This window comes from Mobula hypostoma, chromosome 3, assembly GCF_963921235.1.
Source record: "Mobula hypostoma chromosome 3, sMobHyp1.1, whole genome shotgun sequence".
Lineage (NCBI taxonomy): Eukaryota > Metazoa > Chordata > Chondrichthyes > Myliobatiformes > Myliobatidae > Mobula > Mobula hypostoma.
The window spans coordinates 188,785,945-188,813,903 of NC_086099.1; the positions used below are offsets into that span (position 1 = coordinate 188,785,945).

Here is a 27,959-nt window from a genome sequence, read left to right on the forward strand (position 1 = left end):
CTTCCTTACCACCAACTCAAGCTGAAGTTAAGCTTTACAGAATCCTGCACAAAGACTCCCAAGTTCCTCTGGCACCTCTGATTTTTTAAATTTAATTTTTTTCTCCATTTAGAAAATAGTCCACGCCGAGGTTCCTCCTGCCAAAGAACATGACCATGCACTTCCCTACACAATATTCTATCTGTCACATCTCTGCCCATTTTCCCAATTTGCTTAAGTCCTTCTGCAGACACCGTGCTTCCACAACACTACCTGTCTCTCCACCTATCTTCGTATCATCTGAAAATGTGGCCACAAACTCATCAAACCCTTCATCCAAATCATTGACATACAACGTGAAAAGAAGCACTCCCAACACTGTCCCCTGCATAACACCACCAGTCACCAGCAGCCAACCAGAAAAGGCCCCTTTTGTTCTCACTCTTTGCCTCCTGCCTGTCAATCTTCTCTTTATCCTAGTACCCTTCCTGCAATACCATGGGCTCTTATCTTGTTCAGTAGCCTCATATTCAGCTCCTAAAAACATTGCCATTTTTACACGCATTTCCTGTCTCCCATTGTAATTTGTAGCCCACATCCTGTCTGCTGTTCTGAGGCCCGTATATAACTTTAATAAGGGTCTTTTTAGCCTTGCAGTTTCTTAACTCTAACCGCAAGGATTTTGCATCTTCTCATCCTATGTCACCCCTTTCCAATGATTTGATTTCATTTTTTACGGATAGGGGCACCACAGCCCCTTTGTCTACCTGCCTGTGGTTTTGATACCATATATATTCTAGGATGCCAAGACTCAGAGATGCCCACAACATCATTCTTGCCTATATCAAACTGAGCTACAAGATCATCTACTTTATTCAGCATACACCGTGCATTCAAATGGTTTTTCACCTGGAACCTACCAGCCTTCTCCTTCCCATCCTCCCCCAACCTTCTTCATAGGGCCTCTGCCCCTTCCCTCTTCAGTCCTTGACAAAGGGTTCCGGCCCGAAACGTTGACTCATCGTTTCCACAGATGCTGCCTGACCTGCTGAGTTCCTCCAGCGTGTTGTGAGTGCATTCAAATATAACACCTTCAGTCCTGTATTCATCACCCTTATTGATTTTGGCCTCCTGTTACACTTTAACTCATCCCACTGACTGTAGTTCTGCCCTGTCATCTGCCTGTTCTCCTCACAGCCTCACTGCACACTGCATCGAGTTGTATGTCAGCTGTCTCATCCTCAGCCCTATCATTCTGCTGCCCATCCCCCTGCCAAGTTAGGTGAAACTTTTCCCAACAGCTCTAGCAAGTGTGGCCGCATGGATATTGGTCCTCCTCAGGTTCAGGTGTAACCCAATCTTTGTGTACAGGTCATACCTCCCCAGAAGAGGTCCCAATGATCCAGAAATCTGCAACTCTGACCCCTGCACCAAGTCCTCAGGCACGCGTTCATCTGCCTCATCATCCTGTTCTTAACCTCACTGGCATGTGACACAGGCAGCAATCCAAACATTATTACCCTGGAGGTCCTGCTTTACAGCTTACTGCCTAACTTCCTGTATTCTTTCTTTAGGACCTCCTCCCATTTCCTACCTGTATTGTTGATACCAATATGTACCACAACTTTCTGCTGTTCAACTTCCCCCTTTAGAATACTAAGGACTTGATCCAAGACATCCCTGACCCTGGCACCTGGGAAGCAACATCCACAGAACCTGCTTCCTGCTCCTCTAGTTATAGAATCCCCTACGACTACTGCATTCCTTTTCTCCTCACTTCCCTTCTGAGCACAGAGCCAGGCTCTGAGGTTATCATGGAAAGTGGAGGTCTCCCAGATTTCCCACATCTCATACCACTACCTCCAGATCCTTTCTCAGCCCACTAGCTACGTACCAACAGAAAATAAAACTTGCTAGAAGCTTTCCAACTTACTTGCTTACTTAGAACCTGTGCTTGCCCAAGCCTGTTGATACAAGGCCAGCCACTCAAACACTGGCCCACTCCAACAAGTGTAAGCTCCGCTTACATTTTTGTTTTTATTGGCCCAGGATTGATTTCAGACGGCCGAAAGAGAGCTGAAAGTTTCCAAGCTGTTTTTAAACCTTGCCCTGCTTCACTATCGAGCAACCTTTCGTGCTGATTTCAGCTTGTCAATACCAGCAACTTATTTCCCTTCACAGATGCTGCCTGGCCTGCTGAGTTCCTCCAGCAATTTTTGCATGCTGCCTCACTCATCCACTCCCAATTTTAACAGAGTTAGCAGTAGGGTACAAATACCCAACAAATTGCAAGAGGTGGGTCAGTTGCTGAAGCCATTCGTTTTATCAGCATCTCAATTTTGCTGGTCAAGTATTCCCTAAAGCTGCCTTCCCTCTATTTAGCACTTCACTATGTAGAAAATAGATTGATTAATTGAACTTAGCCTGAGGAAAATGGCTTCTTACTTCCCCACGTTAAACTCCATCAGCTACTAAAACCAAAGTCTCCTTTGCAAATCACTGTTCTCATTGACACTATCTAATGTGCAGCCTACCTTGATAAACATAATAGGAGAAATTAGGCTATTCAGCCTGTCAAGTCTGCTCTGCTGATTTATTTCCCTTTCGACCCATTCTCCTGCCTTTTCCCTGTAACCTTTAATACTCGAGCAAATCAAGAACCTTACAACTCTGCTTTAAATATACCCTATGACTTGGCCTCTACAGCCATCTGTGGTAATGAGTTTTACAGATTCAACATCCTCTGGCTAAAAAAAATCCTCCTTAGCTCTGATCTAAAGGGATATTCTTGTATTCTGAAGTTGTGCCCTTCAGTGCTAGACTCCCTCACTATTGGAAACATCCTCTCTACATCTACTCTGTCTAGTCCTTTCAGTATTCAGTAGGGTTCATTCTCCTAAACTCCAGTGAGTACAGGCACAGAGCCATCAAATGCTTCTCATCGTTTAACCCTTTGATTCCCAGGCTCATCCTCGTGAACCTCCTCTGGTCTATCCAATGCCAGCACATCCTTTCTTAGATAAGGGCCCAAAACTGGTCTCAATACTCCAAATGCAGTCTAACCAATACCCAATAAAGCTAACATTGTATTTGCCTTCCTTACTACTGACTCAACTCAACTTGCAAGTTAACCTTCGGGGACTTCTGCATTTGGACTTCCAACTCCCTTTGCGCGAATGATTTCTGAATTCACTCCCAACTCAGAAAATAGCCTATACCCTGATTCCTTTCACCAAAGTGCATGATGCTGCCTGTAAACCTTGGCATACAGCCTTCACTGATATCTGAATAAACTCCATTGTTATATTTATGGAATAATCACAGCTACAATCACCAACTAATTCCAGTGATCATGTTAATGAAGATTGCTTTCCCCTTCAACACCATCCCAGCTATTTGTAGATCGTGGTGTGCCTGAGATTGCAAGTGTGCTAGACAATTAAATCCCTGATGTACGCATATATTCTGGGATTATGTTAGCAGTGAGTACACAACCTAAATGGTTAAAGATATTATCAGACATTTCACGCAATGTAATTACACAGAAGGCATTATTTTTCAATGTAGTTATTGTACTGTTTATTCAGTTTTAGATCCAGCAGTGTTGGTCATTACCACAGCTAACAGAGGCTCTCATCACTGCTGTTGAATTAAAAGGAGCTTTCCCAGTCCATTTGCTTCTCTGGATGTGTCCTTTCGAAGGCACTTATCATGTCTTAGTGTAGGTTTCTTCCATCATTCTCCCTCATACCAAAAATAGATTGGTAGGTTAATTGCCCACTGAGCATTGACCCTAATGTGTAGGTGAGTGATAGAATCCATGAGGAGTTAATGGGAATATGGGATAAATGAAATTGAATTGGGTGTTTTATGGTCAACACTGACTGTGTAGGCAGAGGGCCTATACCCATGCTGTATGATTATATGATTTTATGACTATAAGACCTTTAGCTGAGAACTGCTGAAGAATGCAGAACCACTCGTGAGGAGATCTGAGAATACAGGTAGATTCTTCATTTGACTGTTGGGTCTTCCACATAGCTAAGTTGCTAGCCAAAGCTAAACTGAACAAAGCAGGAATTTACTTCTGGAGTTCTTAAAGATTCTGACAGTTACACCTCAGTTATTAGAATGGATCCAAATCTAATTTCGGCTGTGCTCTGAGTTTTCAGATTGGGTTATGTATGTCAACTTTGACTTATGCCTCATAAAAACCTTTCAGCCAGAGTAATTTGAAGTAGTTTTGTGTTGTGCTTCATCCATAATTGAACTGAGTATAGAATCATTGAATCAGCAACCCTAATGTAAAGGAAGCACTTCACATTAAAAAAACTGCTTTATTAATCCCACTAAGATTCATTTCACATCTGACAAGCATCATCCCTGAAGGCTATGTTCAGAGGTCCACAGTGACCAAATGCACTATTTATTCTTCTTCAGAATTTGGTCCCTTGGATCTACCATTCCATTTTCATATTGCTCCTTTTTTCCTTTGTTCCATTAGAGTCTCTCAAATCACTGGAAGAAACTGACTTTGATGCTTTAATGGCAGACTTGATGCAAGGGATCGATGAGGCAGAGAAAGCCACTGCCATTAAAGCTGAACCTTCACCAGCACCAGCTGTGACACCAAATGTTCCAAATTTCCATTCAAAAGGACCGCCAAAGCCACCGGTCAGACACACTGAGCCATCTAGTCATGATTTACCACAACCCCCTGTGGACTTGTTTCCCCCAGCCCCTTCTGTTTCTCTGCCTGATCCATTGCCACCCCCTCCGGAACCTACAGAGCCATTAACAGAGGTAAGAATTCAGTAACATTTTGGTTTTCTGGGGAAAAGTATTGAAAGTTTTGAAACTTACTGTCCAGAGTTATATTTACATATGAATGTCCTGGGCATAGAAGACTATAAAACCACTGCCAGTAAATATAAATGGGTGCAATAGTTAGAAAGGATATGGTGGACTGAAGAGCTTGTTTCTGTACACTGCATGGCTCTCTATAAATCTATTTGAAGACATTCACAGGAGGGTGCCTGTGCCTATGAAACTAACGTCCTGCATAAGGCAACAAATTGAGAAATTGAGATAAAAAAAGAGTAAGAAACTGGTTTGAGAAATTAAAATTAGAAATGAGGAAAATGGTATGAATTTCTTTGCCATAGCTTGAGTGCAGTGAGTTTTGATGATCACGCTGTATCTGTATTTGGAATAATTGCTGACAACAAAGTTCCATCATTATTGCTGATAGAAACAAGTCTCCAGAACAAGTGTTTGATTACTTAAGTCAAAGGTTCATTCTATCATTGCTGTCAGTTAATAATGTAATCCATATTAGTTACTATAAAGAAAGCACAATGACGATATGTAGTCACAGTAAAAACCTCTGCAAGACCTTTATTGTCCTGTAAAGCAGAAAAAGGCTTGCTAATGATTGAACACAGAAGAAGGTAATTTAATCCATCATATCCCTGTCAGTTCCATGGAAAACAACCTTTTTAGTCCCATTTTCTTGCTTTCCTGTTTCTATTCCCATGACTTTTCAAACAATGAGTTCGTAAGCATCCCTACTTTTGCTGTAAATATGTTTATTTCTCATACTTTAATTATGCATCCAGTGGCCACTTAATTAGGTGCACCTCTACGCCTGCTCTTTAATGCAAATATCTAATTAATCTATCGTGTGGTAGCGACTCTACATAAAAGCATACAAATGTGGTGAAGAGGTTCAGTTCAAACAACAGAATGGGGAAGAAATGTGATCTAAGTGACTTTGACCAAGGAATGATTGTTGGTGCCAGACAGGGTGGTTTGAGTATCTGAGAAACTGCTGATCTCCTGGGATTTTCACACACAATAGTCTCCAGAGTTCACAAAACAAACCAAAAAAAATCAGTCGGTAGCAGTTCTGTGGGCAAAAATGCCTTGTTAATGAGAGAGGTCAGAAGAAAATGGCCAGACTGCTTCAAGATGACAAGGAGACAACAGTAATTCAAATAACCACACATTACAACAGTGGTGTGCAGAACAACATCCTGAATACACCACACATCAAACCTTGAAGTGGATGGGCTACAGGTGCAAAAGACCACGAACATACACTCAGTGGCTATTTGAGGCCTTCAAAAGCAACATTTTTAGATGACAAAGCTTCTATGTGCCTGTCAGAATAAACGGTAAAGATAACAAATGTAGAGAACTTTGGTTTTCCAGAGATATTAAGGCACCAGTTAAGAGAAAAAGGAGGTACATAGCAGGTATAGGAGGGTAGAACAAATGAGAAGCTTATGGAGTATAAGAAAAGCAAGAGAACAATTAAGAAAGAAATCAAAAGGGCCAAAAGAAGGCATGAAGTAGCTCGAGCAGACAAGGTGGAGGAGAATCCTAAGGGATTCTACACATATGTTAAGAACAAAAAGATTGCAATGGACAAAGCTGGTCCTCCAGAAGATCAGAATAGTAATCCATGTGTGGAGCCAAAATAGATGGGGGAGATCTTAATCTTTTTTTCATCTTTTTTTTACTCAGGAGATGAATACAGATTCCATGGAGGTGAGGCAAAGAGGCATCAACCTCATGAACCCTGTATAGATTACAGAGGAGGAGGTGTTTGTTATCCTGAGGCAAATCAGGGTGGATAAATCCCCAGGGTCTAATAAGGTGTTCACGTCCCCTATGGGAGGCAAGTGCAGAAATTGCTGGGGCCCTGGCAGAGATATTTACATCATCCTTAGTGATAGGAGATGTGCTAGAGGATTGGAGGATAGCCAATGTTCTTCCCCTGTTTAAAAGAAAGCTCTAAATTTAAGCCAGGAAATTATAGGCTGGTAAGTCTGACATCAGTTGTGGGAAAGTTATTGGAAGGTATTCTAAGGGACCATGTACAATGTATATAAGTATTTGGATAGATATGGACTGATTAAGAATAGTCAGCATTCGTGCGTGGTAGGTCATGTCTAACCAACTTTATAGAGTTTTTTGAGGAATTTACCAGAAAAGTGGATGAAGGTAAGGCAGTGGATGTTGTCTACATGGACTTTAGCACGTCATTTGACAAGGTCCCTCATGGGTGGTTGGTCAAGAAGGTTCAGTCGCTCAGCATTCAAGATGAGGTAGTAAATTGGATTAGGTATTGGCTTTGTCTGAGAAGCCAGAGAGTGGTAGTAGATGGTCACCTCTCTGACTGGAGGTCTGTGGCTAGTGATTGGTACTGGGTCCATTGTTGTTTGTTATCTATATCAATGATCTGGATGATAACGTGGTTAACTGGATTAGCAAATTTGCGGATGACACCAAGATTATGGTGTAGTGGAGAGTAAGGAAGGCTATCACGGCTCGCAGAGTGTTCTGCATCAAATGGAAAAATGGACTGAAAAATGGCAGATGGAATTTAATGCAGACCAATGTGAGGTTTTGCACTTTATAGGATCAAGCAGGGTCGGTCTTACACATTGAATAGTAGGGCACTGAGGAGTGTGCTAAAACAAAGGGATCTGGGAATACAGGTCCTTAATTTAGTGAAAGTGGCAACAGAGGTAGATAGGGTCACTAAGAAAGCTTTTGGCACATTGGCCTTCATAAATCAAAGTACTGAATGCAGGAGATGAGATGTTATGTTGAAGTTGTATAAGACGTTGGTGAGGTCTAATTTGAAGTATTGTGTGCAGTTTTGATCAGCTACCTACAGGAAAGATGTAAACAAGGTTGAAAGAGTACAGAGAAAATTTACAAGGATGTTGCTGGGTCTGGTGGACCTGAACTTTAACAGAAGATTGAATAGGTTAGGACTTTATTCCTTAGAATGTAGAAGATTGAGAGGAGATTTGATAGAGGTATACAAAATTATGAGGGACATAGATGGGGTAATTGCATTCTGGCTTTTTCCACTGAGATTGGGTGGGATTACAACCAGAGGTCATTGGTTAAGGATGAAATATGAAAAGTTTAAGGGGAACATGAGGGGAAATTTCTTCACTCGGAGGGTTGTGAGAGTGTGGAATGAGTTGCCAGCACAAGTGGTGCATGTAAGCTCAATTTCAATGTTGAAGAGAAGTTTGGATAGGTACATTGATGGTAGGGATATGGAGGGCTATGGCCCTGGTGCAGCTTGATGAGAGCAGGCAGTTTAAGTGGCTTCAGCATGGACAACATGGGCTGAAGGGCCTGTTTCTGTGTGTACTTCTCCATGACTTTATCAGGTACAGAAAATACCTTATGAAGTGACCACTGAGTTAACTTTACTCTTTGCTTCCCTTGGTCCTTAAACCATTGCTGGAGAAGTAGCTTCTCTCTGTTTACCAAACGTACCATATTCTTGGGCATTCTTATCTAAATATATCAAGCACTTTCAGAAGATGTAGAGGAAATTTTCTCAAATGAAACAAGGGAACAATGATTATACCAACACACAGTGTCCAGAAATAAGTAAAAGAGTTCTGCTGTTGCAGAGAAGGTATAATTTGACAGAATTGTCCAAAATCATAAAAAAGGAAGAAGTGATCTACTGCCTGGTGAGTTAGTAACCAGAGGGTGACTATCTAAGATAATACGTAAAAGAAAAAGAAACAAATATTGGAACACCAAGGTCACAGATAGCTTGACTAATGGAAATCTGACTTCACACAAATTCTCCCATACATTTTTAAAGAAGTTTTCATAACAGTGATAATAATGAAATGTTTCATGATATTTATTAATGACTGGAGACAGTACATATTCCATTAGTTTAATTATGGGTAGTGTTAGGATGAACGTACATTAGAATTGAAGAATTGTAGCAAGTGTATGTAGAGTCACATGATATAGGTGGCAGTAGAGGATGGACGTTTCTGACAGGGTCATAGACTTACGAGAAATCTGGTTGCAGATTGTTGTCAGGAACAGAACCTTTTCAGAACCATGAACTGCCTGTAATAGGGAACAAAGGGCCATGAAGCAAATTCAGTAAGTACTGTGAGGAAGCAGCAGGAGATTGGGATGAATTGGTAGCTCTTTCAAAGAGTAGCCAGGCATAGTGGGTCAAATGGCCTCCTTCTCTACGATTCTTTGAAATGAAGTCAAACCACAATGATCACATCCATGGAAACGCAGCCACAGCAAATACAAGAGACTGCTGGTGTGTTACATTCACTGCTATGAAGTGAGGAAATTAACTGCGTTTTGCAATTTTCCAGTGCCTATATTTAGTTGTTTCAAGGGAAAGCTGCTTTGACATTTTAAGCCTTCTGTTTCTTTATATAGTTTGATGTAGTATGCTTCAAGGCACTTCTTTGCATAAAATTAAAAATAATTGAATAAATGAGAATGTGCTTAGTCAGAGTAAAAGAGTTAGGAAATAGAAATTTGATGGAAATTATGTAATTATTTTATGATTTTAGAGCTTTTTGTCAAGAGTAGAAGTCTTAGAGACAAGAACCAAGGTAGTTAAAGGTTCTGTGGAGATATGATAGGTGGCACACTATATAGTGTTGGGTGGTATAAATTAGGTAGTAAAGAATGAGGGAATTTCTTTGCTTTTTAACTCTGAATGCCTTATAGAATTGGGATCACTGTAGTTGGAGGTCACTATCCTTGCTTAAAAATAAGTGACCAACTTTGCTCCTTCAGGCAATTTGAGCGGAGTAGAGTTCTGTCAGATTAATTTCCAATGACAAGAATCCCACTGCAATCTTAGGCAATTGTTAAACACCCTCTGGACTTCAACGTGTTCCAGTGGTAGCTGGCTGTCAAGGGGTGGCCACACACAATCACGCTGCACAGCTACATCTTCTGGAAACCGACGGTGAAAGGTATTAGTCTTCATGCAGTGACCGCTCTCTGCTTTGCAACAAGCATTGCACTGAAATTAGAAGAGCTGAGCAGTCAAACTGCAATGTCAGGATGGGGAGGCATTGACAGAATTATTGTAGATGGACAGTCTTTGAAGTGCTTGCTTTAAAAACTATAAACAGATGAAGACCTTAATCCATGTAGAGCAGTTTCCAATACTTAAGTATTTAAGTTCGTCTGGAATAGAGGTTTCCAAACTTTTTTTATGTGATGCACCCCTACTATTAACCAAGAGTATCTGTGGACACAAGGCTGGAAATCCCTGGGCTAGAAGATGCCCATGAACCTGGTGGGACATGCTTCCATGCTTTTATACCTTCTGCCCAATGGGAGGCCAGAGAAGGGAAAATGTCTGCTCTAGAATTTATAATTCTCGATATTTAGGCTCACCACACATGATAAATTGGCACTGGGCAGGAGCACAAACTGAGTTTTTTCTGGATTTATTGGAAAGGAAATTTCCTGCACATAATGCACACAAAGAATCATGTGTGCAGATGTCATTACTCGAGGACGTATCACTCAGAAATGCATGATAACTATGCGCAATTTCAAAATTAATATGCTTGATCTCCTATCATGAAATAGAAACAACTTCCTGGCATGTGTTGTGCTCCCGCCCAGTGCCAATTTATCATGTGTTGTTGTTCCTCTCTCACCTTGTGCACATTGGGTGGCAACCATGTCGTTGCCTTAGTATTTTGTCTGTTTTTTTACAAGGCCAGTTGCTAGCCTTCTCCCACAATTAATTTTGCACTTTAAAACTATTGCATACCTCCTAAGATTATGAGCTATCTAACACAATTTCTAGTCGTTAATGTTTATGCTAGAATTAGAATCAAAATCAGCAATTTTGCAAATACATTTGACTGCATGTGTCAGAGTTAATTGCAAGATTGTTCAGTGTGGTCAGCTTTATGAGTTTCTAAGTCATCAGATTATTCTTAGTCAAAGTAGTGTTCTATTTTTACAGTGAATTAACAATGTGCCATTTTGTGCATATAGTGCTTAAAACCGTCCCTTTTAATGTAATGATGGTGGGTGAAGTCAGGATATTGAGCAGCTTTGTATTGCCATACAGTGAGTACAAAGAAGGTTCACCAGATTGATTCCTGGAATGGCAGGACTTTCATATCATGAAAGACTGGATCGACTAGGCTTATACTCGTTGGAATTTAGAAGATTGGGGGGGATCTTATTGAAACGTATAAAATCCTAAAGGGATTGGACAGGCTAGATGCAGGAAGATTGTTCCCGTTGTTGGGGAAGTCCAGAATGAGGGGTCACAGTTTGAGGATAAAGGGGAAGCCTTTTAGGACCGAGATTAGGAAAAACTTCTTCACACAGAGAGTGGTGAATCTGTGGAATTCTCTGCCACAGGAAACAGTTGAGGCCAGTTCATTGGGTATATTTAAGAGGGAGTTAGATATGGCCCTTGTGGCTAAAGGGATCGGGGGTATGGAGGGAAGGCTGGTACAGGATTCTGAGTTGGATGATCAGCCATGATCATACTGAATGGCGCTGTAGGCTCGAAGGGCCGAATGGCCAACTCCTGCACCTATTTTCTATGTTTCTATGTGTGTGCAAGTCAGTCCCCTTCCTCACACCATGTTGAAGGACCTTCAAGCCTATTAAAAAACATCTAATAGGCACACAACGATTGTTCTTCCTGATTTGCCCATTTCCTCCTTAGGGGAAGATATTTTAAGGAGACAGAAGTGGAACTACGGAGGTATCACCATCTGGCTTGGAAACAAGCTTTTTAGTTGCCTTAATGCCTGGGGGCAGAAATATACTAAATCAGAACAACCACGTACCCGAGAAAGAAATATTTCTGATGGGCAATTTTCATGTTGAATTCAGTAGCTTTTCTCTGTTATTCATCTTTCATTTTGCAGGAAGAACAAAAGGCCAAGGAAAAAAATGACAAGATTAAACTTGCTTTGGAAAAGTTGAAAGAAGCAAAGGTTAAAAAGGTCAGTAGAATACTAAAAAGATAGAAAAAAGATATGGTACTTGGACAGAAACCTGGATGTCATTAAGGCTAAATCACACCCTGCCAAACTGCAAAGTTTTAAACATCAAGAGGTTCATCAGCACCATGTGATTGCTTCGTAAAGATCTCCATTGAGCCCCACGACAACTTAGCAAGTTTTACCCAAATACTCCACCCACCAAAATAGTCAGCTACCTTCCTGTGTTTGTTCTGGGATGCCCCTGGATGGAGATGAGGGCTGTAGCATCACTGATAGGTCAGCCCTTGGTAAGTTCTGCAAATTAAAATTAATATTCTCAAATCAACAACCTCTCTTTTCACGGACTGCCAAATAAGTACAGATTCTAATTACAATTGTTCTGGAACCACCAACAACCCAGAAAAACTATTGACAGTATATAAAATAAACACAAACACAAGGAATTCTGCAGATGCTGGAAATTCAAGCAACACACATCAAAGTTGCTGGTGAACGCAGCAGGCCCAGCAGCATCTCTAGGAAGAGGTACAGTCGACGTTTCAGGCCAAGACTAACGTCAGGACTAACTGAAGGAAGAGTTAGTAAGAGATTTAAAAGTTGGAGGGGGAGGGGGAGATCCAAAATGATAAGAGAAGACAGGAGGTGGAGGGATGGAGCCAAAAGCTGGACAGTTGATTGGCAAAAGGGATATGAGAGGATCATGGGACATGATCCCCCCCCCCGTTTTCTCCTATCATTTTGCATCTCCCCCTCGCCTTCTCCCTCCCACTTTCAAATCTCTTACTAGCTCTTCTTTCAGTTAGTCCTGAGGAAGAGACTCGGCCTGAAACGTCGACTGTACCTCTTCCTAGAGATGCTGCCTGGCCTGCTGCGTTCACCAGCAACTTTGATGTGTGTTGCTTATAAAATAAACGTTGCCTTTTGTAAATTACAGAGAAGTGTGCCTGATGAATTTATAATATCCTTTCATGATTGCATGATCTGGCAGTTTTTTAACTTAAATATACAAAAAAACTGAATGATTTGACAACTTGCTTTCATTCAGATAATATAGTTAATTCCACGAATGGAGCATTATAAATTTGCTCACTTTAAATGCCAATTTCTTTATCATGGACTTGCCTGGATATTTCTTTACCTGGATGAGTTTTTCCAATTCAGCCTCTAGCTTTGGTTGAGGGTGTATGGAACAGGTCTTCCCTTCAGGCATTTGAGTGTTGTATTGGACTAAAGAGCCAGCTTAACACTGATTGCTTTCACACTGCTCAGTTCTCCATTGACTACTTCGGTGTGTGTCTTCGATTCCCCATGTAGACCAGTGCTCCAACTAATCAAGTGCACTTCATGCCAGTTGAGTTTGAGCTGCTCCAACCACAAACATCCCAGAAGCACTGGATTACTACCTTTAACAATGTACATTGGAAGTTTCTTTTTCTGTTCATTAATCTCCACTGTAACATGGACTACTCCTCCCACTAGAATAACCTCACCAGTGTAAGTCTTCTTTGCCCCTTCTGGGGTGAGATGCTGCAATTTCAAAGTTCAAAGTAAACTTATAATCAAAGTACATATATGCCATCACATACAATGCTGAGATTCGTTTTCTTGTGGGCATACTCAGCAAATCCAAGAAGCTAACAGGTTTAATGAAATACCACACCCATCATGGTGGACAAACAACTAATGTGCAAAAGACAACAAACTGCAAATACAAAAGAAAAAATTAATAATAATAATAATAAATAAATAACCAATAAATGTCAAGGACATGAGACAAAGAGTCCTTGAAAGTGAGTCCCGCAACACACATCAAAGTTGCTGGTGAACGCAGCAGGCCAGGCAGCATCTCTAGGAAGAGGTACAGTCAACGTTTCAGGCCGAGACCCTTCGCCAGGACTAACTGAATTAAGAGCTAGTAAGAGATTTGAAAGTTGGAGGGGGAGGGGGAGATCCAAAATGATAGGAGAAGACAGGAGGGGGAGGGATGGAGCCAAGAGCTGGACAGGTGATAGGCAAAAGGGACATGAGAGGATCATGGGACAGGAGGCCCAGGGAGAAAGAAAAGGGGGAGGGGGGGAACCCAGAGGATGGGCAAGGGGTATAGTCAGAGGGACTGAGGGAGAAAAAGGAGAGTGAGAGGAAGAATGTGTGTATATAAATAAATAACGGCTGGGGTACGAGGGGGAGGTGGGGCATTAGCGGAAGTTAGAGAAGTCAATGTTCATGCCATCAGGTTGGAGGCTACCCAGATGGAATATAAGGTGTTGTTCCTCCAACCTGAGTGTGGCTTCATCTTTACAGTAGAGGAGACCGTGGATAGACATATCAGAATGGGAATGGGATGTGGAATTAAAATGTGTGGCCACTGGGAGACACTGCTTTCTCTGGCAGACAGAGCGTAGGTGTTCAGCAAAACGATCTCCCAGTCTGCGTCGGGTCTCGCCATAGGTTGTGGGAACAGTTCAGTGATGGGGCAAGTGAAGTAGAGTGAATTTATCCCCTCTGGTTCAAGAGCCTGATGGTTGAGGGATAATAACTGTTCCTGAACCTGGTGGTGAGGGTACATAGGCTCCTGTACATACTTCCTGATGGCAGTTGAGACAAGAGAGCATGACCTGGTTGGTGGGGGTCTCTGATGATGGATGCTGCTTTCCAGCAAAACTACTCCATGGTGGGGAAGATCTTCACCCATGATGGACTAGGCTGTATCCATTACTTTTTGTCAGATTTTCTATTCAAGGGCATTGGTGTTTCCATACCAGGCTCTGAAACAGTTAATATACTCTCCACCATTTATCTACAGAAGTTTGTCAAAGTTTTAGATACCAAGCCAAATTTTTGCAAACTTCTAAGGAAGTAGAGGCACTGCCGTACTTTCTTTGTAATTACACTCACATGCTGGGCCCAGGAGAGATTTTCTGAAATGACAACACAGAGGAATTTAAAGTTATTCACCCTCTCCACCTCAGATCCCCCAATGAGGATTGGATCATTCTTCCTCCTAAAGTCAATAACCAGCTCATTGGCCTTGCTGACATTGAGGGAGAGGTTGTTGTATTGGCACCACTTGGCCAGATTTTCAACCATAATTCTTCCATATGCTGATTCATCACCACTTGTGATTCAGCCTATGACAATGGTATCATCTGATTCATTCCTCATGAAGTCGGTAATCAGTTCTTTGGTCTTGCTGACATTGAGTGAAAAGTTGTTGTTACGACACCGCTCAGACAAACTTCCAATCTCCTTCCTGTATGCTGATTCGTCACCACCTTTGATTCGGCCTAAAACAGTGGTGTTCATCAGCAAACTTAAATATGGTATTGGAGCTGTACTTCGTCACACAGTCATAAGTGTAAAGTGAGTAGAGCAGGGGCTAAGCACACAGCCCTGTGGTGGACCTATGCTGATGGAGATTGTGGAGGAGATGTTGTTGCTAATCTGAACTGTCCGTGGTCTGAAAACGAGAAAATCGAGGATCCAACTGCACAAGGAGGTACTGAGGCCAAAGTTTTGAGAGGGTGATAGTATTGAATGCCAAACTGTAGTCAATAACGAGCACCCCGATATATGCATCTTCACTGTCCTGATGTTCCAGGGTTGAGTGAAGTGGCATTTGTTGTGGACCTGTTGTGCCAGTAGGCAAATTGGAGCAAATCCAATTCACCTCTCAGGCAGGAGTTGATACATTTCATCACCGACTTCTTAAAACACCATCATTGTGGAGGCAAGTGCTACTAGATGATAGTCATTGAGGCAGATTTCCACGTTCTTCTTAGGCACCAGTATAACTGAAGCCTGCTTGAATCTCGTGGGTACTTCACACTGCCAAAGCAGGAGGTTTATGATATTGATGAATACCAGCCAGTTGACCAGCATAGGCCTTTAGAACTTGGCCAGTTACCCCCTCTGGGCCGATGCTTTCTGTGAGTTCACCCTCCTGAAGGATGCTCTCAAGCCAGCCTCAGAGACTGAAGTCACAGAGTCAGCAGGGGATGTGGGAGTTTGTAAAGTTCCCTCCATGTTTTGATGGTCACTGTGAGCATGGAAGGCATTGAGCTCATCTGGAAGTGAAGCCCTGTTGAAAACTACTTTGTTTGATTTTACTTTGTAATAGGTGATTCAAGCCCAGCCACATCCTTTATCCTTTATTCATTCAAGCTTGGTCCAGAATTGCCACTTCGCCCGTGAGATGGCTTTCCAGAGATCGTACCTGGATCTCGTGTTTCTTACTTGGTCGGAAGACTTGAATGCATTTGATCTGGCCTTCAGCACATTGTGGATCTCAAGGTTCATCCAGGGCTTCTAAGTTGGGGAAGACCCTGAATGATTTTTTGGGGGCACATTCATCTACGACTGTTTTTGTAAAGTCTGTGACAACCATGTTTTGTTCATTCAGATCTTCTGATGAGTCCCAGTCCTCTGACTCGAAGCAATCCTGTAGCCGCTCTTCTGCCTCCTGCAGCCACCTCTTTGCCCTTGTAATCTGTCTCTGACACCAGTGATACTGCAGTACCCGTGTCCACCTGTATTCTCACTGTGGCCCTGTCCAGCCGCAGAGTTACCCAATAGCCATTTTTGTGTCCTGAAGCAGGTAAAACATGCAAAGCTTCGACCACAGAGTGAGGGTCACTCAGTCTGCTCTCAGTATGCTCCTTCTTGTTCACATGCTCCTTTTTGTTTTTCCAAAAATCATTTTTCTTTTTACTCTTACAGGCGCAGTCAACATGTCCCTTTTGCTGCAGCTTCGGTAGTCTAAATCCTTATACTAGCTTTCTTCTGCTGAATGCCCGGTTTTGCCATAATAAGACATCTACTGGCATTGATTGCCAATAGGTGACTTATTCTTAAAGTCAGTAGAAACTTTATGAACTTGGGAAGATGTGCTTTATAGTTGTGCTTCTTCAGCTGCCATCTCCATAGATGTATTAATCTCAATTGCCTTCTGTAGTATTAGTCTGCCTTCTTTATTTAAACTTTTCTGAATTGCCTCACTATCCAGACCATACATGAGTTTATCACATAATATGCCATTCAGCAAATGCCCATAATTACAGTGTTCTGACGATTGTATCAGCACTGCCACAAACTGTGAAATAGGTTTTTTTCTTGATTGCTCTTGATCCCTTTTCTGAAATCTATACTTCTCAGCAATAATCAAAGGTTTAGGTGAATTGTGGTCCTTTAAGGTTTTAACTATGTCCTCATAAGGCATATCGCCAGGCTAAGCTATTTGCATGAGACTGTGTAATAAATTAATCATTTTTGCACCCATCACAGTTAGAAAAGTTGGAACATGAATATCATCTGATATTTGGTTTGCTGATGAAGAATATTCTAATCTTTCAGTATATGAACTCCATTCAATCATATGGTCCCATACTTCCAAACATTGTCACCATTTCAAACACAATCACGTTCCAGAAAAGTTAACTAGACTTATCCATATATATATATTTATCTCTCTCTCTCTCCTTCTCTCTCTCCCCTCCCCTCCCTCTCTCTCCCTTACTTGTTTTATTTAACCACCCATTCTCATTCTCTCCCCTTGGATTCTCAGATTCTTCACTTACCATGTTTCCTGCAGCCATTTTCTTATTGCTCGCCCACATCACACAACTATATACCAGCAGTATTGCACACAGACTTTCCTTGCTGAAGGGAGCAAAATAATAAATAGCGCGTAGGGTCCTGTCACCTGGTCGCCAGTTGTTACGTTTATGGTTCTGGGATGCAGAGTGGCCGTGAATAATGCACACGAGAGATGGAGGGGTTAGTCTCGCTTGTAAGTCATCTACCCAGAATGCCCTCTCACATTATGTTCTGTACGTAACTCACAGGGAAGCTTGACAGTAATCCATGAAGTTCAAACTACACATGAAAACATAACAAATATGCTGTAATTTAGTGTTGGCGCATGGCCAAGTGGTTCAGGCGTTCGTCTAGTGATTTGAAGGTCGCTAGTTCGAGCCTTGGCTGAGACAACGTGTGTGTCCTTGAGCAAGGCACTTAACCACACATTGCTCTGCGATGACACCAGTGCCAAGCTGTATGGGTCCTAATGCCCTTCCCTTGGACAACATCGGTGACATGGAGAGGGAATACTTGCAGCATGGGCAACTGCTGGTCTTCCATACAACCTTGCCCAGGCCTGCACCCTGGAAACCTTCCAAGGCGCAAATCCATGGTCTCATGAGACTAACAGATGCCTATATATATGCTGTAATTAGGTATACCTCCGTAGGTACACTTATAGAATTCTATTCATAAGGAATCTTCCACAAATTCCAATTTCTCTCTTTCTATTATTACCAATGCTACTTTCAGCTGCTTGTTTATTAAGTTAATCTGTAACAGAAAAAAAAATGATTTGACCTTGTCTAGACCACAATTGTCATTTGGCTGGTACTGCAGCCAGTGCCTTAGTATTTACGAGCTTCAGGATTGTCTGGTACAGAAGTCACTTGTTCCTCCTTGGCTTCTGCTGTCAGTCGGACCATGTGTGGGAAATGAGGCACTTCCTCAAGAAACAGAAAACAGCAAAACACAAGGGTTAAATTAGCCTACACCTGATGCTCTTGTACACTTCCTGATGATTACTCCTAGGGAATAATGAAAGAGGTCCATCTACCCGATTTTCATACAGAGAGACAGCAGAAATGTCCCAAATATTAGGCTGATCAAATCCATTGTCTTCAGACCCTGCCACAAACTGGAACCACTTCTGCTAAAGGACGAGATTTGTTTTCCGTGCTATGTGGTGACTTCCAAAGATTGTGCTTTGCTACACAAAAAAAGGACTTGCGTTCTCAGTGAAAGAAATGTTAAGAAATTAATTTACCATTGTAGTTGAGAGAACTGAAACATCTGTTTCCTTTGTTATTCCAACAAAATACAATTTGATGAATGAAATAATCTGACAATTGGAAATCCTGGGAATGTAGGAATATGCGGAATTCAGTTGAACCTCTACTACCCTTTGTATTAAGAAGACTTTTATAAACATTTTTCTGAAACCTGGCTCTAATACTTAAGGTATTCTCTCAGTTTTCAATCCTTAAAACTTGAATATTAAGAGATTTGATATTAATACATGAAGCCATGCTAACATTATACTTATGAAAATAGTTTTTCCTAATCCCCTATATATTGCATTAAGAAGTATTTTATTTTTCTTTCGAAAGACCTGGCTCTAATACTTAGGGTATCCTCTCAATATTCAATCCTTAGGACTTACTTATTGAGGAAATTAAGATATTTGATGTTCGTACACGAAAGTATAGTTTCAATTCAGTCATGACGAAGGGTCTCGGCCTGAAATGTCAACTGTGCTTCTTCCTATAGATGCTGCCTGGCCTGCTGCGTTCCACCAGCATTTTGTGTGTGTTGTTTCAATTCAAATTTTATTTTCATTCAACTATACGTGAATACACACGAATACAGCGAAAGAAACAGTGTTACTATGGGGTCAAGGTGCAAAACACAGTATGAACAGTAACAGACAGCACAAAGCACACACAAAATAGCAAGCATAAATAGTATCACTATCACACAATGAGAGTCAAAAGATCGCACCATCAATCCACAATCGAACAGAGTAGAGCTCTTCTCCCCCAGCCTGGACACTGCTCTGCCCCCTCACCTCCAGGCAACACCAATGACTTGAGGCCCAATCCACACACATAAAAGGCAATGAGCCCAGATAGAATAAAACGACACAAAATATACCTCAAGATAGTTATACCCCCCCCCAGCCCATCGAAAACTTCAGTTGACCACAACAACCCCAGTGGAATGCCCCCTCCCCCCAGCAACAATGTGGCTTGAGACTCAGTCCTCGTATATACTCCCTATTCCATAGAAATTACCATTAATTTCTTCAAAGCATCGATCAAGTCTTTCACTAACCCTCTAAATTTTAGGGCATATATTGATAATCATATGTTCGAATCTAAGTGCTTATTGGAAAGTATCTGTTCATACGTGCATGTTCAATCTCAGTAATATTTACCTTGCAGCTTGTTGTCAAGGTCCTCATGAATGACAGCAGTAGTAAAACACTGATGGTTGATGAAAGGCAGACCGTGCGAGAAGTTCTGGACAGCTTATTTGAGAAGTCTCACTGTAACTGCAGTGTGGAGTGGTGCCTGTATGAAAATAATCCTGAGCTACAGATCGGTAAGAAGCGGAATTTTAACACAATGTCCACTAGTCAGAGTCAGTTCAAAGCAAGGCCTGGATTTTGCAAAGACAGTGAAACTAGTGGTGTTCATGTTCACTATTCTGTGAAACTATCAGCAGATTCTGGTTTTTCACAGATGTGTACTTTAGCAAAGAAAATACATTTTGTATACATTATTTTTTCATTGTTAAAAATGCAAATATCACAGTCAAGGTAAGTGGTTGTTAAAAGGGTTTATTATTGTCACATGTGCCAAGGTAGGGTGAAAATCATTTCTTTCCAGCCAGACAGTTCCTTTCACAACATCAGTACATGGAGGTCGCATGATAGAAAAGCAATAACAGAATGCAGAACTACAGCTACAGAGAAAGTGCTTGCAGGTGGACAGCAAGGTGCAAGGACCATAACTGGGTAGTTTATGAGGTCAAAAGTCTTATCTTATTGTACAAGAGATCTGTTCAATACTCATATTAAAAAGTGGGATAGAATTCAATCCTAACACTGAATTGCCAGTAGTGAACCATCTGCTTAACTGCTACAGTCATTGAGGTGAAGGACAAAGCTGTTGGAGAGGGAGATGGGATTAGGCTTGGTGATCAGAAAGGAATGGAGGTATATTTCCAAGTCAGTATGCTATACAACTTGGAAGGAAGCCAGCAGTGTTAAGGTTCCTATGTGTTTAAATACCTTGTCCTACTTAATGGAGGAGATCATGAATTTTAGAAGTGCTATCAGAATAACTTGGGAGAATAAATGTAACTCATTTTGTAGATGCAATATATGATGCCCGAATGACTTGGAGAATGAAGGTTTACGATGAGGGATGGGATGCCAGTCAAGACAGTATTGAACTTCTTGTTAGAGCTACACACATACAGGCAAGCAGGGACCATTCCCCTGCCTTGTGGCCTGTAGGTGGTAGAAAGGCTGCAATATTCTTTTTACTTATTCACACACGGGGTGGATTTGGATAAGAATTCTGCATTAATTGCCTCTTCCTTATCACCCTGAGCTGAGGACACAGTGAATTCTTTAATATTTATTTATTCATTCAAGGGATGTAGGGTTTTCAGGCTCAGCCAGTAACTAACTGACAATGTCTGTGGGTCTTGAGTCCAATAGGTCAACTAAGTAAAAATATTAGATTTACTTGCCTGAAAGAAACTAATGAATAAGATGTTTCTACAATATTTCAGTAATTTCATGGTCATTGAAATCAGCTGTAAATCAAAATTTGAGTAAATACTTTGAAATTCCCAAACTGTAACAGCAGAATTCAAACTCATAACTTGGATCAATAATCCAGAACTCTGACTGCTGCCTGAGTGACTGGATCTCTTCACTACTTAGTTGGTGCAGCTGAGTTTCTGGTCAATGCTGAGTCTTGGGCTGTTGGTGTCAGGGCATTAGTGATTGTGATGCCATAAGGAGGTGATTATACCCCCGCCTTTTACAAATGGGCATGGCCTGGCAGTCTTGTGCTTTGAATGTTGCTGGTCACTTAACTGCCCATGTCAAAATGTTCTCTCAGTCCTGATGCCTGCAGCTAAGAATCGATGTCTATTCTGAGGAGGATAAATGGAATTAAATGTTGTACGATTATCTGTAAAAACATCCATATTTTTGACCTTGCAATAGAAGAAAAATCAATGAAGAAACAGTTAAGTCAGCTGGGTATAGGGCAGTGCCCTGATACACCCTCACAGCAAAGCCCTGAGGATGGGATGATTGATCTCCGAAAATCAATATCAACTTCCTTTGTGCAAAGGATGGCTCCAACCACTCCTTTATGCTCCTTGGCTTCAGTGTTACCAGGGCTCCCTGATGTAATATTTTGGAAAATGTCTGGGCAGTCATTTTCATCTTGATTTGGACCAAGGTTATAATGAGGTCTAGAATTTGTGAAATGCAGGCTGAACAAGAAGACTATGGAGGAGCTGGTGGTATATTATAAACTGTCAACGATACCTTGCACTGCTTTGCTAATGATTGAATTTGGGCAGATTGAGTGGTAATTAACTGGAATGCATTTGTTTTGCTCTTGGTGAACTAGACATGCCTGAGCAACTTTCCTGATTTTCATATAGAAGCTAGTATTTTAACTGTACTTGAATAACTTAGCTAGAAGCACAGCTAACTCTTTGGGACGAGTCCTTGAGAAAGTGGCACACTAATAGAATTGCTGCCTCACACTTCAGTGACCCATTTTCAATCCTGATCTCTGGAGAAGTCTGTATGGAGCATGTTCTCCTTGTAATAATGTAGGCTTCCTTCTGGTACGCCGCTTCTCTCCCACATTCCCAACAATTGCAGGATGGTAGACAAATTGGCCACCATTTGTCTCCATTGCGTAGTTGGGCAGTGAAGTCAGGGGGAAGTTGATAGGAATACAGGAAGAATAAAATGGGATTAGGATTGAATTAGTGCTAGATAATTGGAGTAGATTTAGCGAACAAAGGGCCTGATTCTGTGCTAGGTAACTGATGTCTGACATGATAACCTCATTAAAAACTATCTTTTACAATAGTGCAAATCTCAAGAGGATCATCCACTCTGGGTGGCATGGTCACAAATTCTTCAGTCCTTTCTTTCAAATATGTATGCTGGGCCCAGTCATCTTTAAGGACATTCTTGATCCCTTTTCCCATTAGCTGTTTAATCATGACTGCCAATTAAATACATCTTTACAGGCTCCACTGTTTGCTATTATCATGACTCATGCTGGTATCACTTGAACTGTCATAAACTTAGTTCATTTACCAAATATTTTCGCTACAAAAGCACAGGAGATCTTAACACTTGGTTACACGAAAGCAGAGATCTGAGTACATAAGAATGGAAGAAATGGGAGCAGGGGTAGCCATCTGGCCTATCAAGCCTCCCCCCACCATTCAATAAGATCATGGCTGATTTGGCTGTGGACTCGGGTCCACTCACCTGCCTTTTTCCCATAATTCTTCATTCCCCTGCTATGCAAATATCTATTCAATTGTCTCTTAAATATATTTAACGAGATACCCTCTTCTGCTTCCCCGGGCAGAGAATTCCACAGGTTCACTGCACTCTAGGAAAAGCTGTTTTTCCTCATCTCCATCCTAAACCTATTCCCCTGAACCTTAAGGCAATGTCCCCTAGTTCTAGTCTCACTTACCAGTGCAAACAAATTTCCTGCAAATCTTATCTATCCCTTTCATAATTTTATATGTATGTTTCTGTAAAATCCCCTCACATTCTTCTGAATGAGCAGGGAACAGATTCCAGTTAAACATTATTTTTTATTTGCTCTATTTATCTTATTTTACATATTGGTTACTGTCAGTCTTTATGTATACTTTTTTTTGTAAATTCTATTGAATTTCTTTATTTTACTGCAAATGCCTGCAAGAAAATGAACCTCAAGGTAGTACAGTGGATTCCAGTTAAGCAAGGCACTGAAAAAAAACAAAGATCTCAAAACTCAAGAAAATAGCTGGGATTTCCTGCGACGCTATGCACTCCTCGATAGTCTTCTTGTTCAGCCTGCATTTTACAAGCTCTAGACCTCATTATAACTGTGGTCCAAATCAAGATGAATATTACATCAAGGAGCCCTGGTAACACTGAAGCCAAGGAGCATAAAGGAGTTGTTGGAGTCATCCTTTGCACAAAGGAAGTTAAATGAGACTGGAGACTAACTAGTGTCAGTCGTTTTCACTTGTGTGGCTATTAGACACTACACTTTGCTTACAGCAGACAGTTTTTAAACAGCATCAGCTGTGTAAGCTTGTGTTATGTTATTCATTTGGGTCGACATACACTGAATTAAAAAGCAGTGATTTTTGATACTACTTCATGCAGGAAGGCAATGAAGGCATTCTGTTATCTGCACTAGGTGTCCGTGTTGACTGTATTCATTTACAGTCAATCAAAAGGGCAGGGCAGTGTACACTGGATGAATTCTTCTGTCAATAACTATTAGGAACAAATACACAGTTTTATAATACTGTACTAATATTGGCAGTGTTCTAATTGGTTCTGTATTTCATTTAAAAACATAATTTGTACTCAAGTAAACAGTAGTTCAACTTTTCTAAATTTTTTAAAAAACTATTTTCATGAAAGCTCAGCTAATTGGGGCAGCCGCATAACTGGACCAAAATGTCTTGCTCCTGATGTGTCCTAATTAATCGAAATCCACTGTGTATGGTAACATATATGTACTTTGATAATAAATTATACTGATTTCTGGGATTCACTGCCCTATAAAAGTTAATAAGTAATGTTCTTAAAAACTTCAAGCCCTTGCTTCAGGAACACAGTGAAGGTTAGCGTAAATGACAGAAGGAGACAAACTACCCATCGTCGGGTACTCCCTGTAGCGTCTATGGTGGAACTGAACTCAAAAATCCAAAAGTCAAAGTGGAATAAAGTCAGCTATGATGCAAGGATCATCTATGAAATTACTTTTTAACAGTGTAGTAATCCATTATTTTTATAGCTAACACACAAAAAATGGTAGGGGGACTCAGCAGGTCAGGTAGCATTTATGGAAATTAATGTCAATGTTTCAGATTAAAACCCTTCTTCAGTACTGAGGAATATAGCTAGACTGGCTTTTGTGATTAAAGTGTAGGTTAATATATTTTTTGAATCACTGAGTAATACAGTAGGGAAACAAGACTTTTTGCCCAATTTGACAGTGCAGATCAAGATTCCAGTCTAAACTAGTCTCATTTGCCTCTGTTTGGCCCATATGCCTCTAAACCCCTCCTATCCATGTCCTTGTCCAAACATCTTTTTAATGTTGTTAAAGTATCTGTCTCATTCACTTTCTCTGGCAGGTTATTCTATATGTGCTCCACCTCTGCATGGAAAAGAATTGGTGAAAGAGCTAATAATCTTCAAACCAATGCCCTCTAGCTTTCAGTTTGTCTTCACTTGGAAAAAAGGACTCCTGGCAACATAGTCAGAAATCTTCTCTGCACTCTTTCCAGTTTAATGATGTGTATTTTATGACAAGGTGACTAGAACTGTACACAATACTCCATATGCGGTCTCACCAATGTCTTACACCAATGCCTTGATAAAGGTCAGCCTGTCAAACACATTCTTCATCACTCTATCCACCTGTGATGCCTTTACAGTGAATTACTGTATGCACTTGTACTCCTAAATCTCTCTGTTCCACAACACTCCCCAGGGACTGACCAATCATCGTATAAGTCGTAGCACTTGCCAAAATGCAGTATTTCACATTTAACTGATCTGAAAGCTATTTGCCAGTCCTACCTACCCAGCGGATCAATGTTCCCTGTAATTTTTGATAACCTTCTTCTCCATCTACAGCACCATCTATCATCTGCAAATTTGTTATCTGTGCTTTGCATATTCACATCCAAATTATTGATACAAATGACAAACAACAAAGGTCCCAGTGCCAAACCTGATGACACACCTCCAGTTACAGCCCTCCAGTTTAAGAAACAATCTTTGACCATCACTCTCTGCTTCCTTCCATTGAGCCAACTATGAGCCCAATGTGCTCTTTCTCCTTGGATCTCAAGTGATCTAATCATCCAAACTAGCCTGGCACAAGGGACCTTGCAAAAGGCCGTGCTGAAGTCTACATAGACAACAGCCACTGCCTAAAAGGGCTGTCAGATATAATTTCTCATGCACCAAGCCACCTGGATTTGAATGAATATTTCAAAAATATAACAGTTTTAAAAATATTTTATTTATTTTTCAGATCCTATTTTCTTATTTAGCTCTCTGCATAATGTTTAAAAGGCTAATCAGTTATTTTCTATTTGTAACAATATTTCTCTTATTGGTAGCTCAGCCAAATGAGGGCACCGCAGCTGACAGGTGCTGGGGATCTCCTTGAACTGATGCCTAACAGCAACAGTTGGAAAAGGGGAAATACTTGCCACAAGATTGTTAGACCTTGTGAGCTGTTTTCGCAAAAGTCAGCAGGAACACTGCTGTTTTACCACGGACTGCAAACACAGCAATTTGAATTCACAGATTCTGTGCCCGCTCTGTATTCTACGCTGTAGTCTGCTGGGGCAGCAGACGCCAAGAAGTTTGATAAGCTTGTCAGGAAGGCTGGTTCTGTTTTGGAGGTGGAACTAGATTCCTTGGTAGTTGTGTCTGAGAGGAGGATGCTGCAGAAGCTACGAAGCGTTATGGACAATCCCTCTCACCCTCTCCATGACATACTGGACAAACAGAGGAGCATCTTTAGTAAATTCCACCGAGGTGCAGCACTGAATGCCACAGGAGATCCTTTCTCCCTGTGGCTATAAGACACTGTAACTCCTCCTCCTTACGCACTTAAATTATCTTTAAGATAATCTGACATTCCTATATGAATTCAGTAATTGCATACTTAAGAATTGCTTTTACTGCTTGATTACAATATCGGCCTGAATTGTGGCTGTTTCCATACACCAAAGTTCTATACTCTGTTGTTTAGAACAGGGGTCCCCAACCTTTATCGCACTGCAGACCGTTTTCATATTGACAATATTCTTGCGGACCGGCTGACCGGGGGCGGTGGGGGGGTGGTAGGGTTGCCAACGGACAAGAGTAGCAGTCAAATATGCTGGGTTTACCCCAGAAAGACTACAATGACCATGAAGCCTTGCGCGGGCACCAGTGCGCATGCGTGATTTGGCACGCGTGTACGATTTTTTTCTACAAATCGTTTTTGGCGATTCTGTTCGGGGGAGGGGGGGTGTTAATCATGACAGAAATATCGGTGATAAGTGGCTAACACACACAATTTCCTTTCTAAAAGGGTTTATCTAACGAATTTAATATTAAACACACAGCGCATATTTTCTTCGCATGAATATAGTGATAAGTCAATTATCAGAGGAGGACGGGGAGCTTGAAGTAAGTGTTGAACGAACTTCCAGTAGAAGTGGTAGAGGCAGGTTCGATATTATCATTCAAAGAAAAGTTGGATAGGTATAAGGACAGGAAAGGAACGAAGGGTTATGGGCTGAGTGCAGGTCGGTGGGACTAGGTGAGAGTAGCGTTCGGCATGGACTAGAAGGGGAGAGATGGCCTGTTTCTGTGTTGTAATTGTTATATGGTTATATAAGTCAATAGCATCATAACATTTTAAGTAATGTTTGGATATTAAACACGCAGCACGTTTTTCCCATATGAACATATAAAATCATTGCAACACACCAATATCGCTGACTCAGCGGGAGCCCTGGGCTTGTCTTCCTGCAACAACATGGTCCTATCGAAGGGTGATAGGAGACAGCAATAGTCGAACGGGGTTCCTTATGTCCAGTCTATTCCGCAGTTTAGTTTTCGTTGCATTCATTGCAGAGATATGTTGGAAATGGAAGCAACATCTTCAGTGCTTTCGTGGCTATCTCAGGATTTTTAGCCTTGACTTTGATCCAGAATGCCGGCAGAGATGTTATGTAAAACATACTTCCCAGCCCATCGTCATTTGCATGCTCGAGGAGTTGATCTCCTTCCTGCACTGACATGGATGATGCACAGGTAATGACATCGCGTGCGTAATGGCTCAACAGTGGGCGTGATAGGGAATGAGGAAAGATGCAGCTGACTCATATCGCCAAATCATATAGCTTCCTCGCGGCCCGGTGGTTGGGGACCGCTGGTTTAGAACATACAACATATAGAACAGTACAGCACATTACAGGCCCTTTGGCCCACAATGTTGTGCCGAACCTCAAACCCTGCCTCCCATATAACCCCCCACCATAAATTCCTCCATATACCTGTCTAGTAGTCTCTTAAACTTCACTAGTGTATCTGCCTCCACCACTGACTCAGGCAGTGCATTCCATGCACCAACCACTCTCTGAGTGAAAAAACCTTCCTCTAATATTCCTCTTGAACTTCCCACCCCTTACCTTAAAGCTATGTTCTCTTGTATTGAGCAGTGGTGCCCTGGGGAAGAGGCGCTGGCTATCTACTCTATCTATCCCTCTTAATATCTTGTACACCTCTATCATGTCTCC

At 41.4% G+C, this 27,959-nt stretch overlaps 1 protein-coding gene across 2 annotated transcripts in view; it reads left to right on the forward strand.

Moving 5' to 3' along the window:
* The window catches only part of apbb1ip (amyloid beta (A4) precursor protein-binding, family B, member 1 interacting protein), a 141,893-nt gene that overhangs the window by 65,396 nt on the left and 48,538 nt on the right, over positions 1–27,959 (forward strand). For both annotated transcript variants that reach the window (XM_063044265.1, XM_063044266.1), the window contains exons 4-6: positions 4,484–4,782; positions 11,706–11,783; positions 19,802–19,961. In XM_063044265.1, the coding sequence (XP_062900335.1) occupies positions 4,484–4,782; positions 11,706–11,783; positions 19,802–19,961 (537 nt within the window). The remainder of the gene's footprint in view (positions 1–4,483; positions 4,783–11,705; positions 11,784–19,801; positions 19,962–27,959) is intronic.